This window comes from Ornithorhynchus anatinus, chromosome 10 (genome assembly GCF_004115215.2).
Source record: "Ornithorhynchus anatinus isolate Pmale09 chromosome 10, mOrnAna1.pri.v4, whole genome shotgun sequence".
NCBI lineage: Eukaryota > Metazoa > Chordata > Mammalia > Monotremata > Ornithorhynchidae > Ornithorhynchus > Ornithorhynchus anatinus.
The window spans coordinates 48,125,562-48,141,654 of NC_041737.1; the positions used below are offsets into that span (position 1 = coordinate 48,125,562).

The 16,093-nt window shown below is 58.6% G+C and overlaps 1 protein-coding gene across 1 annotated transcript in view; it reads right to left on the reverse strand.

Moving 5' to 3' along the window:
* Positions 1-13,760, reverse strand: part of PODXL (podocalyxin like) — a 31,574-nt gene extending 17,814 nt beyond the window's left edge. The window contains exon 1 of the mRNA XM_029073410.1: positions 13,515-13,760. Coding sequence (XP_028929243.1) covers positions 13,515-13,575 — 61 coding nt within the window. The 5' untranslated portion in view covers positions 13,576-13,760. The remainder of the gene's footprint in view (positions 1-13,514) is intronic.
* Between the last annotated feature and the right edge of the window lie 2,333 nt (positions 13,761-16,093).

Consider the following 16,093-nt stretch of genomic DNA (forward strand, 5'->3'; position numbering starts at 1 on the left):
CCCAGCTCTCTCTCATTCTCTCTCCCTTTATAGGATGGGTTTGCAGTAGGTGAGACTCATCAGATCATTAGGGAAATGCCAGCAGAATGATTTGCAGTCAGCAGTAGCCCAAAAGGATGTTGGGAAGGATAGTGGGAGAAGGGTAGGGGAAGAAGTGTGGCTAAGTGGAACGAGCACGGGCTTGGTTGTCGGAGGACACGGGTTCTAGTCCCGTCTCCGCCGCTTGTCTGCTGTGTGACCTTGGGCAAGCCACTTAACTTCTCTGCCTCAGTTACCTCATCTGTAAAATGGGGACTAAGCCTGTTAGCCCTATATGGCACAAACTGTTTATCTTGTATCTATCCCAGGCCTCAGAACAGTGCTTGGCACATAGAAAGTGCTTAACAAATACCTTCATCATTATGATTATTAAGTGCAGGGAGGGCAGTCTATGCAGGGCCATTGGAATGGGCCAGCATTTAGAATAGAGGCTGCCGGTGGACCAGGGTTATCTTGAATCGGTTTTCTCCAGTGCCGTGGCTTCTGGACCTTGGGGATTGGAGGCAGAGTCATGGAAGAGGGCACGGGAGCAGCCAGAGATTGGCCTGCCCTCCCACTGGGGCTGACCACATGGCTTTCTTTCCCTGAGCTGGCTGGCCCCCCCACATCATGCCGACCGCCATCTTCCCCTCTCAGCTTGGCGGAGCTCTATCAGCCCAAGTCAGGCTGAGGGATGCAAGGAGGAACAATGGGGTATGGGCTCCTGGGGAGACGCCTAAGGATGGGGCACCCTCGGTTGGCCCTGAATCACAGGCCGGGAGCTCTGTCTTCCCTGCTGATTGTGGTGCCCCACTGGCTGCCCCTCTCTGAGCCCCCGCCTTCCCAGGGAAGGGTGTCGGGGTCCCAGTGACCATCCCAGTGGCCATGGCGCATAGGCAGGCCCCAGCCCAGCAGCTCCAGCTCAGGCCATCATTCCAAAGGCAGCAGCTGTGGGGTTCCGGGTTGGAAGACCGGAAGCCCCATTGGTCTCATCAGCTCCTTCCTTCCCCCACCCAGGGAGTGGGAGGGTGGCTTGGGGTTGGGAGCCAGGGCCAGGGCCCACACCGAATCACTTCTTATGGCCCCCGGGGCCCCTGACAAATCAGGAGACCTGGCGGGGTCAGAATCTGGTGAGATCACATCTCTCTGGGGAAGTATACCTTCCCCTCCTCAGTCTCCCCATAGCCCGGGCTAAGCTTCTCTGTCGGGAGAACTGATGGGGAAACTGAGATGCAGGGAAGGCTCTGGTTTCTGCTCCTTCAGGGCTTTCTAAGCTCTTGCCTGGGGCTCACGGCCTCTCCCCAGAGAAACGGTACCCCCGACCCCTGACTGGGCGGCGGGTGGAGGGGAGGGAGGAGGCAGACAGGCGGGAGGCGGAGACGGGTTTCCTGTAGCGTCTCCCAAAGGTTCGGGCCTTTCCTGGCCCCACTGCTCTGAGGGTCCCAGGTGCACAGCCCACTCCAGGGCTGAGACCAGGCCCCGGACCTTGCCCCAACCCCGGCCCTGATCCCGGCCCCGGCCCTGGCAGCTTGGCACGGCCCCAACCCCATTCTTTCATCAGGGAGAGGCACGGAAGGGGAGGGAGGGGCGGCCCGCGCCTCCCTCCTATTGAAAGCTATTTAAAGCTGGTGGGGTACAGAGGCCACGGCATCTTGGAGCAGCACCCCTAACCCTAGCACCCAGGGACCAAGACCCCAGTGGAGGGAGATGGTCATGTCCCAGAGGAAGTCTCACTGTCTGATCACTGTGGGCAGGGAACATGTCTACCAACTCTGTTGGAGTGTACTCTCCCAAATGTTTAGCGCAGTGCTCTGCTCACAGTAAGCACTCAATAATTAAGATTGATTGATAGGGGGGCTCAGGCCTCTGGCCCACGCTTTCCTGTTCACTTGCCTGACTCCTGGGCCTCAGTTTCCCCTTATGAGAGACGTGGATCGTAGTCTAGTGAATGGAGCACCAGCCTGGGTTCTAATTCCGCTCTGCCACTTGTCTGCTGTGTGACCGGGCAAGTGACTTTACTTCTCTGTGTCTCAGATTTCTCACCTGTAAAATGGGGATCACGATGGTGAGCCCCATGCGGAACAGGGACTGTGTCCACCTGACAACTTTGTATCTACTCCAGGGCTTAGTACAGTGCCTGGCACATATTAAGGGCTTAAAAAATACCACTTAAAAAAAAATGCAGGCTAGACCTCCCCACAGCCCAGAAGGCTGTTTAGGAGGAGAATGAGGCAGAGCCCGGATGGAACTTGTGGCGAATGAGAGGAAGCTGATGGGCCAGTTAGTTACACGAGAGGCCGTGAGTAAGCTGGTGGGCCTCGGGCCCTCAGAGATCTGCTCTGTGTTCCTGGTGCCCTCTTCTGCCTGCTGGCCGTGCTGCCCCAACTTCTGCCCTTCGGCTCCATGAAGGTAGGAGGGCAAGGGAGTGCGGATGTTGCCACACGGGCCATCCTCTCTATGAACAGCCTGCTCCGGCCCCTCAGCCAATCTCCTGTGACTGCAGTGAATCAGGGAGGATTGGTCAGTTCCCCCACGTCATCTGGCAGGCCGGGCAGAGCGAGCTGTGGTTTCCTGCTGTGGCCCCTGCCACCTCGGGGGTCTGAGTGGGCTGGATCTCTGGAGAAGGGGTCCGTCCCAAGGGCCTGGAGGGATGGAGGATGATGGGCTGAGTCTCTCCAGGATGGGGATGAGGCAGAGGGGAGAGATGGAGGGGGCTTTGTGGCTCGGTGGCTGTATCCCTTCTCAGTCAGAGAGAGACAGAGAGACCATAAAAGGGTGGGTGTCCAGCCCCTCTGCATTTCCATCCAAGAACCGTCTGCCCCAGTGCCTGGCTGTCTATCCCCTAGGCCCGTCCTGGCTCCCAGAAGACAGGTAGTCAGGTCTGGGAGCTGGATCGCTTGGGTCCATCCTCGGAGGCGTGGGTAGGGTGGCCATTTGCCAGCATCCTCCCTTGCAGCCCGGCTCTCGACTGGCCTGCCCTCGTCCCGGGGGCACACAGCACCGGACATCTCCCTATCCGCTCTTTAGCACCAGCGCTGAGCCCTGGAAGTGGCACCTACCCTCAGAGGGAGCAGGAGGGGACACCAGGGCCCTGGGGCAAGGGGCAGTGGGCTAGGATGTGCCCAGAGAAATGCCCTGCAAGATGTTCCACGGGATATCATTACATCACATCGGAAAGTACGTCTAATTGTAGTACTTGTTAAGTGCTCACCATGTGCGAAGCACTGTTCTAAGTGCTGGGGTAGGTAGATTTTTAGCGGATTGGACACAATCCCTGTCCCATGTGGGGCTCACAGCATAAGAAGGAAATTCTGCAAATCTGCGCATCCGGCTCAGGTTCCCTGGGACGCTGCACAGAATCTTGGGAAAGCAAAAATTTTTCTTAGAAAATACAGTTGGCAAAAATTTCCTGTCCTGGTGGAGATGTGGCCACCATGTGCTCCTGGACCAGGCCCTGCTCCTCTCTGCTCCTGGCCTGTTTGGGCTCCTCCAACCACCTCAACTCCAGCTGTATACCTCTCAGACCCTTGGCTCAGTCACTGCATTGGGGACCACCCATACACCCACCATGGGAGGGCCCAGGTTCTCCGGGGGGCCGCAAAAGATCAGAGTTCTCTCCTTTAAACATTCCGTCTGCCCAAGGCCTCCAAAGCCCCCCATCTGAATCATACCTCATGAACCCCAGAAGCTTGAGCTGGTCTGTGGGCCTGGGGCCAGAGAGCCACCCCCCCGGGATGGGGACAGAGGCCCTGGGCTGTGGGCCAGGAGAGGGTTGGGAGGTGGGCAGACTGTGCCCGGGGAAGGCAGGGCTGGGCTGGGGGCGGGGGAGCTGGCACTATACGTGACACTTTTTGCCCTGTGATCAGAGCAAGCACTGACGGCTCTGGAGGGTAGCAGCAGCCCTCATACGGCAGGAAGTAGCAATCCCAAGGTGGAGCCTACCAATGTCACTTGGAACTTCTGGTGGCGATTGACAGAGCTGGGAGCGTTTCCCTGGATCAGGGGTGGGAGTGGGGGATGGGCGGCCCTCCCTGGCTCCGGGAGCTGAAGCCACCAGACAGAAAGGCGTCCGGGGCCGGATCCACCCCGGACCGAGGACAGACCAGTCCGATACCAGACCAGTGATCGCCCGGAACGTCCGTGACCCCTCCCGGGCCCACACCCGCGCCCCTGGCCGGCCCGCTGCCGGCCCCTCAGCCCTTCCCTGGACTCCGACAGGGAAACAATCGGGTAAACGTGACACGCGGTGGGAATGTTATCGTTCCATTTTTCACCGAAAAGACCTGGCGACTCCCTGGCCCTAGGCGAGCTCCCAGCGCCTCCGCTGCCACGGGCCTGAGAACCGGAAATGGACCCGAATCCAAGTGGAGGGGGAAACCTCCCCAACAGACGCTTTTCGATGGGAACCAACTCTCTCTTCTAGAGCAGTAAGATAGTAGTGTTGATCTTAGTCCTTTCCTCAGGGGCACAACCTCACCAGTTTCCTAACTTTAACTCTCATTTGCTTGCTTTCCTAGAAAATCCTGCAGAGGAGACCAGGTTTCTCCTGCATTTCAGTGAGTTATCCTGATATCCCCCTGGCGACAATCTCTCCAGTCTCTGACAGTGCTGTATCTCAGCTGAAAACTGGGAGCCAGTGACTGAGGACAGAGCTGCATGGCACACTGCCATCAAGAAGGGAGTGGTTCTCTTTTAGCCAAAGCTTCCTGAGGAAAAAGAGACAAGGAGGCAAAAGAGAAAACAGTTCGAGGCGCTGCAAACATTAAACACAACACGATGAGGGACAATGTTTTTGTGTGCCCCCATCCAACCACACAGGCACTCCCAGGTGAACTTCGCTCTCTGAATATAAAGGATGACTATATATGATCTTCTGCATCGAAACCCAGTAGACTTCACCTACTCCTAGAAGGCTTGTCTCTAGCTGTTGCCAAATTGTACTTTTCAAGCGCTTAACACAGTGCTCTGCACACAGTAAGGGCTCAATAGATACGATTGAATGAATGAACCCTGATCAGGAGACTTGAGCCGCTCCCTCCTCTGGAAGCCTTAAAGAATCGGCCCACCTATAAAACCTCCTCCTCCTTCAAGAAACCTTCCCAGGCTAAGCCCACTTGGGCTCCCCAGTCCATTCTAGCAACCTCCCCGCCCTGAAAATCGTAGGTTTATCTGTTTCTGTCATTTGGGTCGTGTTTGTCACATTCTCCGGCCATCTCTGTTTTTGTTTGCGTAGATGCCCTCCTGCCACCCCCTGTTAGATGATTGAAGGCTCTTTGAGGGCAGGGCCATGTCCTGTTTTCATCTTTCCCAAAGCCCCTCAGAGCTGGGCTCTCCACTGCTGTTCAGTCTACCCTGTCCACTGACCGAATCTGATTGTCTCCTTTCTTTCATCCTGGTCATAGCAGGAGCAACTGCTGGATGTTGGCACTGGACTGAGGGTTCAAGGAACCTGAGTGATCCCTCTCTGACCACTCCTGGACTGTCTCACTTGGGGACACCTAGCTGGTCCCTAGTCAAGGACCAAGGTATGCTTCTTTGGGGGAGTCCTAGCAGTGGTAGCATTTATTGAGCACCCACTGGGTATGATCGAGCACCCAAACTGGGTGCTGGGCAGGAACCAAATAAAAAAGTGCTATCTTCCCTGCCCACTGGGATTGGAATGGAAGTACTCCTGGGAAGGAGAGGGGCAGCTAGGGTGGCCAACCCGGGTCAGCCGGCCACCAAGGCCATCGCTGGTGGCTGGCTGGCTGACCCTCCCTGCCTCTGGCCCGCAGCAAAGCCTGAGCACATTTGTGGGTCTGATTTGGCAGAGGGTAAACAGACTCTCTGCATGCCTGAAGGAAGCAGGAACCAGGGAGGAAGAGAGTGAAATGGGGGTGAAAAACACTGCCGGGTTGTCCAGGAAACCTGCCAGGCACCAGCTTGAGGGTGGTGAAACCTATTCACAAGAAAATGACTCGGCCACTCAGCTCTGGTCACCGGAAGGCTCTAATCGGGCCCTGCTGAGAAGAGCCAACCCGCTGCACCCGACCCCTCTCTCCCGCCCCTCCCCGCCTCCATGACTCCAGGGTCCCCAGCGGTGCCCAGGTTGGCCCCATTGACTCTCTGGGCTTTCACTCTTCCCCAAGATGGGCAGCAGGGCAGGGCCACCCCACTAGACCCGGAAGGGAACTAAGTCCCAGAGAGGGCAAGTGGTTTTGTTTTTGTTTTTATTTTAATGGCATTTTTTAAGCATTTAACTCTGTGCCAGGCACTGTTTTAAGTGGTGGGGTAGATAAAGATTAATCATGCTAGACGCAGTCCTTGTCCCACATGGGGCTCACAGTATTAATCCCATCTTACAGATGAAGTAACTGAGATACAGAGAAGTGAAGTGACTTGCCCAAAGTCGCACAGCAGACAAATGGTGGAGCCAGGATTAGAACTCAGGTCCTTCCGACTCCCAGGCGCGTGCTCTATCTATCCATTAGGCCACGTTGGTTTGCATTGGGCCACAAAGCAAATGGGGAGCAGAACTGAGGTGGGGCTCACCTCCTGCCTGGGCCTCTAGCTGCCTCCTCTTTCTGACCAACAGCTCACCCGGGGCAAAGCTTGGGAATTCTCTTGCCTCTGACCTGGAAAGTAGGCCCCGGAGCTGAAGGAGGTGCGGCAAGTGACTCGAGCAAGTAAATAAATAGCAGGAATGATGGTTAATGAGCCCCTCCTGCTACTTCCCCCAGATCCCGCTGCCAAGGACTCTGCCAGGGAAGTCTAAGGCAGGGCTCCTTAAAGCAGGCTCCTTAAAGCCGAGCCAAATTGTCATCAGAGCTCCCTACGGAAGCCTGGCTTCCTATGGGTCCCACCCAGAGAAGTGAAACGAACGATCCCGTTCGAGCCCCAGGATGGAGCCAGGTAGATGCCCAGAAAGCAGCAAGTCTATCCTGTAAAAATCCGACAAGACAGCAACCCCATTTGCTTTTGACAGAATGGGGCGGGGGGGGGGGGGTGAGAGAAGGGAAAACTTGTGCCCACATCCACATGCCTGCCTGCTCGCTCACTCTCTGAGAGATACGGGGATTACATCACCCTTCCTTCCAGAGGAAACCAGGCTGAACAGGAAATGCTCCCCTCTCTGTGAAGCTCTGCAGAGGTGACTGAAGACTTGCCAGAGGGGGTCAGGCTGTCTGGTGCCCAGCAGTAACCTCTGCAGCCAAGAGCGTGGAACCCCCACAACCCGAAGTTTGGGGCGGAGAGCGGGGAGGGAGAGAGGGTGGAGGACTCTCTTTGGAAGCAGGAAAGAACGTATCCTGTCTCTCCCCCGCCATACTCCACCCTCTCTCCTGCTCACGTCATGACCCTGCAAGTCAAGCCGGTTGGTTTCAGAACCTTCCCGGAGCAAGGGCCAAGAACTAGCGCCATCAAGGGTCAGAATTCTTCCATCCCCATCCCCGGCCCCCACGTATGCATGAGGGAAATGACCAAGGTCCACTTGGGGTGTGTCCTGGGTGGGGGGCGGATGGAGGTGGTGTGACCCAGGCCACCGAAGGCCAGTCTGCTGTTGACGTGGTGAGTCACCAGCCAAGTGCCCACCCTCTCTGAGTCTCAGTTTCCTATCTTGTGAAGTGGGGGCATTCCCGGGAGGGTGCTCAGCATGGATGGAATTACGTGAGTCTGGAAGGAGCAGATACTAATAGTAGCAGAGATGGTATTTACTGAGCACCTATTGAGAGCAGTGCGCTGTGCTAAGCACTTGGGAAAGACGAGAGAAATGCAAGGTACATTTCCTGCCCACAAGAAGTGTATGCCCTGATGAGTAGGAAGGAACTCTTTTCCCCCAGTTTTTGTCATTTCATTTGTTTCACGGCCAAAGGCTGATCTTCGCATCACACCCAGGCCGGGAGAGGGTTTGGTCTGTTTGAATGAGTCCAATATTGTAAATGACCATCATTCCAATTTCTCTGGCTGGAAGGACAAAGACCCGGAGAGGGACAGTGACTTGTTCAAGATCACCCAGCTCGCCGGTGGCAGCACTGGAGCTCGAACCCCCACCCCACTCTTGATCTGGACAATCAGACCGGACCTCCCAGGGGTTCTGGCCTGGCTTGGGCTCTCTGAGGAGTTCTCTGCTATTGCTCCCTGCAGCCCCTGGTCTCTGGGCCGATAGGCGGGGCCTGGGGTGAAAGTGAGGAGAGGGCTCAGGCTCCAACCCATAGGTCCCCAGCCTACCCTGGACCCTGCCAGCCAGCCGGATGAGGTTGCTGTGGTCCCCTTTCTCAGCCAAGTTCCATCAGGCTCCCTTGTTGTCGGGGTAACTCCCAAGACATCTTGGGGCAGAATGGGTTGTCTCACCCCTCCTGCTCAAGCAAATTCCCCAAAGCCCCCTGCTTCCTGTGCTACAGTGCCCCCTCAGCCCTGTTTCTCTCCGGCCCCCAGTTTGCAGCCAAGAATTCTGGCCCTTCAGGAAGCAACTACCCCTGGCCCCCTATCCCTGTTCCCCTTAGAAAGACATTTTGTGGGGGATGCCTTGCCCCTCATCCAGCCGGTCAGTCATTGCTGGTAGCCACCCGGCCGGGGAGCAGGCCCTGAGATGTCAGCCCTGGGCCGGGCTTCTTGTCCCCCATCGGCCGCTGGCGGGGTCCCGGCTCTGGGCGAGGTTCTGGGGGGGCTGAAAGGAGGTGCTCCCCCATGTAGGGAATGGGGTGGTATTAAGGACCAATAAGCAACTGTAGCATCTGTTAAGAGCTTACCCAGTGCACAGCACTGAGCACTGGGGTAGATACAAGCCAATCGGATTAGAATAAAAACCGACTTGCATTGGCCAGGTAAGAAACCCAAACTTTCCACATGGCAAGCTAGAATTCTACCCCTGGACCACTAATAGAGCACCCAGGGGCCAGGCAGGAATAGCCAGCTCTTGGGAGGGGCTGCAGGAGTGACCAGCTCTGGGCCTGGAGAAGGGGTAGCAGGGGCCTTTGAGGGATGGAGGCTCAGGGTGGCAGTTTAGCGGTTGTCTTTGTGAAGGATAGGCGGAACAGGGAGACTGAGTCACAGAAAGGATGAACGTTATTCTCACTCCCCTCCCAATTCCAAGAGAAAGGGGGCCTGGGGGGCTGCAAGTTTTACTGGCAGCATCAGCAGCACTGACAAGTAAGAGTTTTGCTAACAAAAATGCTTGCCTAAATTTCTCTTCCTTCCCTTAAGTCTTGGTGAATCCCACTCCTCTGGAAACGGCTTGGTGGTCCCCTCTGAGTTTAGATCCCCGAGTGTGCATGTAGCGGGGAGCAGGCAGGGGGTGTCTGGGACAGGGTCCTCCCCTGGGTCCAGTGGCTGAGCTAGGAAAAAGAAACCAGTCCAAAACCAACTGCTGATGGTACAGTGAAACTGACCCTACTGGGCTTTCCTGGCAAAGCTGAGAGGTTAAATGTGAGAGGCTTTCCCCATATTGTTTTGCCTGAGGATCCTGGTGGGGGGCTGGAGACTGGAAGGGAGATGTGGCTTGGAGGATCTGTGAAGTAAACTAGGACCCAGGCCCCTATCTACAAACCTACATTCTCTCTTGGAGATGCCATGTGGACTAATGGAAAGAGCACAGGCCTTGGAGTGTAGAGAACTGGGCTCTAATCCCAGCTCCACCACCTGCCTGCTGAATGAGCTCAGGCAAATTGCTAAATCTCTCTGTGCCTCTGTTTCCTCAACTGTAAAATGGGGATTCAATATCTGTTCTTCCTCCTACTCTGACCGTGAGCTCTGTGTAGGACAAGGGACAGGACAAGGGACTGTGTCTGACCTGGTTATCTTGAATCTACTTCAGCGCTTAGCACGGTGCTAGGCATATTGGTAAGCATTTCACAAATACCACCGTGATCATTATTACTATCATTATTACCTTAAGTGCCAGAGCAAGGCCAGATGATAATAATGTTGGTATTTGTTAAGCGCTTACTATATGCAGAGCACTGTTCTAAGCGCTGGGGTAGATACAGGGTAATCAGGTTGTCCCACGTGAGGCTCACAGTTAATCCCCATTTTACAGATGAGGTCACTGAGGCACAGAGAAGTGAAGTGACTTGCCCACAGTCACACAGCTGACAAGTGGCAGAGCCGGAATTCAAACCCATGACCTCTAACTCCCAAGCCCGGGCTCTTTCCACTGAGCCACGCTGCTTCTCTATCCATGGTTATTTAGGGAGACGGGAGCCCGCAGCACCAGAGACGAGCTCCGGACGCTGTGGGGCCAGCGGGCCGCCAGCCTCTGGCGTGGCCGGGAGCTTCTGCCCTCCACCAGCCCTGGGTGGTCCCCGCTGAGCTGTCCGAGCAGGCGGATCATCCACGGGCAGCGCTGCTCCCCCCGGCTGATGCGCCTCCCCACGACCAGCTGGATCCCAGCGGCCACAGAGGATGCTGGGGGTTGGCAGAAGGGGCGGGGAGAGGATGGTTGGGGGTAGGGGGGGAGTAGACACTCAATACATGCCATGGATTTATTGATTGAGGGGTAGAAGAGGCCCAGCCCTGGACTGGGAAACCCCGGGTCCATCCGGAAGGGCTGTGGCCCTTGGTAGGGCTGCAAGGTCCTGCGGTCAGGTTCTGGGGGTTCTGTGGCTCAGCCTCGGTTTCCCCTCCCTCAGACCTCCCTCCAACCTCCAGGGGCTTGCATAGGAACCCCCCAGTGGTAGAGCTGGGTTTTGAACTCAGGAACCCAGAGACCCAGACTTTCACACCAGCAGAAAAATCCACCAACTGTCCAGAACTAGGGCAGGAGAGGCCGAGAGAACCGAGCGCCTCTGGGGAGGATCGTCGGACCCTTCCTGGCCCAGGCGCGGGCTCAGACTGCCGGGAGGAGACACCACCCGAGGCTCCCAGACCACAGTGACCGGGGCCTACCGGGAGTCCGTCCCCCGCAACACCAGATTCCACTTTCCCCTCTCCCCTCTCGCTTGGCACAGGCTGGGGCACTGAGTGCAGTGAACAGTGAGCGGGTCTCCCCCGATTGACACTGGTGTCGCTCCCTCCCCTAGCTGGGAGCGGCATCTCCTTACGTGCCATCTTTTAGTACAAAGGCTAACGAGACTCCTCTATTAGCATCACCACCCGCACACCGCAACTGCCGCGCTAATCACCACCACCACGCTCACTCTCTTCCTCCCGCCTGCCTCTGCGCATCTTTCCCCACCGGTCATGAGCTTGGAACACCCGTCCGCCTCAGGTCGATCCACCTGCCGTCCCGCCGCTCCCCTCCTTCAAATCCCTTCTCAAAACTGGCTTCTTCTAGAAAATCCGTCTAGGGATTACCCCTCCTTAGGACCCTGGGAGCCGACCAGGGTGAGCCTCCCTCCCTCAGCCCTCAGCCCCCTGTCCTTTCCCCACCCCTCCCGGAGACACCCTCGCTGGTCGCTGTCCCGAGCCTTCCCAGTGTGCCCGTGCGCCAGTGGATAGAACACGGGCCCGGGAGCCGGAGGGAACCGGGTTCCGATTCCTGCCCCGCCACTTGTCTGCTGTGTGACCTTGGGCAGGTCACTTCACATCTCGATGCTTCAGTTCCCTCATCTGCGAAATGGGGATTAAGACCGTGAGCCCCATGTGGGACGGGCTGTGTCCGAGCCGATCAGTTCGTATCTATCCCAGCAGTGTCTGGCACAAAGTAAGTGTTCAACAAATACCCCCCAAAAAGAAAAAGAGCCGTCTGCCCCGTCCCTCCTCCAGGTTACCGGGAGCCCTTCTAAGAGGAAGGAGGGAGGGAGACCGGGAAATTTCTACGAGAAAGGAGGGTGTCTGGAAATTGCGGGCTGACTGCGGGAAGCGCAGGAACCCGCGAATCCTTGGAGCTGGGAGCAAAGCATGTAAGCGGAGGTGGCCCAGCTCCCTGCTGAGCCCCCTCAGTCGCCTCCCCTCCTCCAGAGTCACAAGAGTCCCCCTCCCTGCCTCTCCAGACTCCTCTGGAAAGATGCATCCTGCAGCCCCTCTCTCCGGGCTCCTCTTTCCCAATGTGACGCGGGACAGGCTTCTATCCTGCTGCCCGCTCACTGCTGCCCTGCGGTTCCTCCAGGGCAGCGGGGCGGGGAGGCTGCCCTGGGCAGGCGGTGACCCCTCCCCTCCCCAAAAGCCACCGCATCAGAACTGGCAAACAGTGAGGCTCAGTTCTAATCCCACCTCTGCCACTTGACTGCTGTGTGACCTTGGGCAAGCCACTTCGCTTCTCTGGGCCTCAGTGACCTCAACTGGAAAAGGGAGATTAAGACTGGGAGCCCCGTGTGGGACAACCTGATTACCTCGTGACTACCCCAGCGCTTAGAACAGTGCTTGGCATATAGTAAACGCTTAACAAATACCATCATCATCATCATTATTATTATTATTATTAAGAAGCCCCCACCCCCGGCCCCCGACCCTACCCGGGCCGGCGGAGAGAGGAGTGCCTGGCGGTGGCGAGGCCAGTGGATCAGACTATTTCTTTCTCCCTCTCTGTGGAGGCCCAGAGCATTTCTCTCTCTCTCCCCTCCCTCTTTCACTCTCCTCACAGTGCGGGTGTTGTCCAGGACTGGCATCGGCCCGGCCCTCGGTGAACCGAGCTCCACTTGAAGCTGGCTTTGGGCCTGTCCCGGGGCTCCGTCCCCGGGGTCCGAAGAGGCCGTTCGGCCTCCAGCCGCCATCCCCTCCCCTGCGACCAAGCCTTGGTCTCTGACCGTCCGCAGGTCCTGCCGGCCCGGGGCAGAGACTGGAGGGCCGCCTGGAGGAGAAGGGGAAGTGGGCAGGGGAGGCAGGGCTCCTCAGCTCCACTTTCCTCGGGATGGGCGGCCCGGCCGCACCTGCCGCGGGGAGGGGTCGGGGTCGGGGGATGCGGGGATCGGCCGGGGACGTGGGGGTAATAATAATAGTCATAATAACGGTATTTGTAGAGCGCTTACTAGGTGCCGGGCACTGTACTAAGCGCCGGGGTGGATGCACGCAAAGCGGGTCGGACACAGTCCCTGTCCCACACAATCATCGCAATCGCGGTATCCGCCAAGCCCTTACTCCGTGCCAAGCACCGATCGAAGCGCTCGGCTAGATACACGGTCCTCAGGGGTGGCCCCCACTCGGGGCCGGCGGGCTCCGGCCCCGTTTTCCAGATGAGGTCGCCGAGGCCCGGAGAAGCGAAGTGGGCTCGCCCAAGGTCACAGGGCAGAGAAGCGGCGGAGCGGGGCTGGGAACCCGGGACGGCCTGGCTCCCGGGCCCGGGCACCAACCGCTCAGCCGCACTGCTTCGAGAGATGGGTCGGAGAGATGGGTTAGAGGAGGCCGGTGGGGCCCGGGCGGGGCTGCGGGGGCATCCCGATGCCAGCCTCTGGCGGGGTGGCAGGACAAGGCCGGGCCGGGCAGGGGGGAGGATCGGAGGGGACGGCGGGGGGAGGCTGAGATCTCCCCGCCGCAGGATCCGAGGGGGGTGGGGAAGAGAGGGGGTTCCCCTGAACCCCCCCCCCCCCCCCCGAGCCCCCCGGGCTAGAGGGGCATCGTTGGTGGCGGGTCGGCGGGTCACTCACCCCATCGGCAGGACAGGACCAGCAGCACCAGCACCATCACCGGCGGCGGCGCCGGCCGCATGGTGCCTCCCCTTCCTCCTCCTTCCTCCTCCTCGTCCTCGTCGGAGCAGGTGCCGGCGGGAGCGGGGGTCGGGGGGTCGGGGGCTCTGTCGGAGGAGGGTGGGCCTGCCGGGGAGGCTGCGGCGGAGGCCCTGCCCGTGTCCGCCTCCGGCTCGGGGGCCGGATCGGTGTCGGCGTCCGAGGGGGCGGGGGCCGGGCCGGGCCGGGGGCGGGGGCTGCAGAGCCTCCCGTCCCATCCCTATCCCATCCCATCCCATCCCATCCCATCCCATCCGCCCCGTCCCCCCGCCCACTACTCCTCCCCCAGCACCCCCCAGTCTCACACACACACACACACACACACAGAGTCCCCCCCCCCCCCCCCTCCACCCCGCCAGGAGCCGGCCGGACAAACGACCGGGAACAATCCGCAGGGGCGGGAAGGGAAAAGGGGAGGGGGAGAGGGAGGGAGGGAGAGGAGGGGAAGGGGAGAAAAGGGGGGGAGGGGGAGAAAAGGGGAGGGGGAGAGGAGGGGAGGTGGGGAGGGGAGAGGAGGGGAGGTGGGGAGGGGGAGAAGAGGGGGAAAAGGGGAGGGGGAGAAGGGGGGAAAGGGAGGGGGGAGAGGAGGAAAAGGGAGGGGGGAGAGGGGAGAGGAGAGGTGGGAGGGAAAAGGAAAAAGGGGAGGGGGAGAAGAGGGAAGGGGAGGGAGGAGAAAGGGGGGAGAGGGGAAAAGGAGAAAGGGGAGGGGGAGAAGAGGGGAGGAGGAGAGGAGGGAGGGAAAAGGGGAAGGAGAGAGGAGGGAGGGAAGCAGCGTGGTGCGGTGGATGGAGCACGGGCCTGGGAGTCAGAAGGTGGTGGGTTCTAATGCCGACTCCGCCGCTCGTCTGCTGTGTGACCTTGCGGCAGGTCACTTGACTTCTCTGTGCCTCAGTAACCTCACCTGTAAAATGGGATTTGAGACTGTGAGCCCCACGTGGGATAAGCTGATTACCCGATCGCCCCAGTGCTTAGAACAGTGCTTGGCACAGAGTAAGCGCTTTTAACAAATGTCATCATCATTATCATGATGATTATTATGAAAAGAGGAGGGGGAGAGGAGGGAGGGGGAAGAGGGGGAGCGTGACCCTGGCTCCAAACCTTCTCTCCCCTGCCCACCCCCGGGCTCCCCGCCCCCGTCCTCTCCGCGGGCCGCGCCCCCCCCCCCCCCGCACGTGGTCCTGGGCCCGCACGTGGTCTTGGGCCCCCCACGTGGTCCTGACTGCGGGCAGCACTGACCCCGCACCGCCACCCGCGAGGACCCGCCCCTCAAAGGCCACCGGGTGACCGGGACCCCCGGGGACCCGTCGCCCACGGGAAACACCCTCCCCCGCAACATCTCACCCCCGCAGCCCAGATACCGCCCGTGTACAGCCCACGTTCGGCTCAGGCACAACCCAGCTACAGCCCATGCTCATCTCAGGCACAGCCCAGGCACAACCCAGGTAACAGCCCACATACGGCCCACGTACAGCCCGTTTTTGCCCAGGCACAACCCACGGATAACCCACGGATAGCCCGTTTTTGCCCACGTACAGCCCGTTTTTGCCCTGGTACGGCAGGAGCCCAGCTCGTGTTCAGCACAGGTAGCGGCCAGCATCTAAAGAGGGCCAGCATCCATTGCTGGGACCCCACAGTTCATCCTGAGAGGGTGGAGCCCAGCCCCACTCTCCCGGCATGAAAAACTGGAGTGGTTTTTCAATCCATCAAGGGTATTTATCGAGTATTCCCCGGTGAGAATGTTAAATTCTCCCAAATGCGTAGTACAGTGCTCTGACATACTAAGCCCTCGATAAATACGATCGATCGACTGATCGACTGGGGAGGGGAGAGGCCTCCGTGGGCTGCAAGCCCGGCCACCTCCAGCCCCGATTGATTTTGGCCAGCCCGATGGGACTCCCGGCCTGACGGGACTCCCGGCCAGGGAAGGGTCTTGGGGACAATCAGTCCTCCTCCCCACCGCCATCCCGCTCGAGCACCGATTTGGGCACGTGCCCTTTTTCCTGTTTGCTGCCGGAGTCCGCGTCCCAACGGGTGCGTTTGCGTAAATTGCACGAGACCTGAGCTCTAATCCGGCTCTGCCGCTTGCCTGCTTTAAGGTCTTGAGGAAGTCGCTTTTCGAATACCTCGGTTTCCTCATCTATAAAATGGGAATTCGATACTTTTTTCCTCTCTCTTCCTTCGACTGTGAGCCCCACGTGGGACGGGGATTGTGTCCGACCTGATTATCGTGTTGGAGAAGCAGCTTGGCTCGCTGGGTAGAGCACGGGCTTGGGAGTCAGAAGGTCATGCGTTCTAATCCGGGTTCTGCCGCTTATCTGCTGTACGGGCAAGTCACTTCACTTCTCTGGGTCTCAGTTACCTCATCTGTAAAATGGGGATGAAGACTATGAGCCCTATATGGAACAACCTGATTACCTTGTATCTACCCCAGCGCTTAGAACGGGTGCTTGGCACATAGTAAGCGCTTTACAAATGCCACTATTATTATTATTGGTCATTAG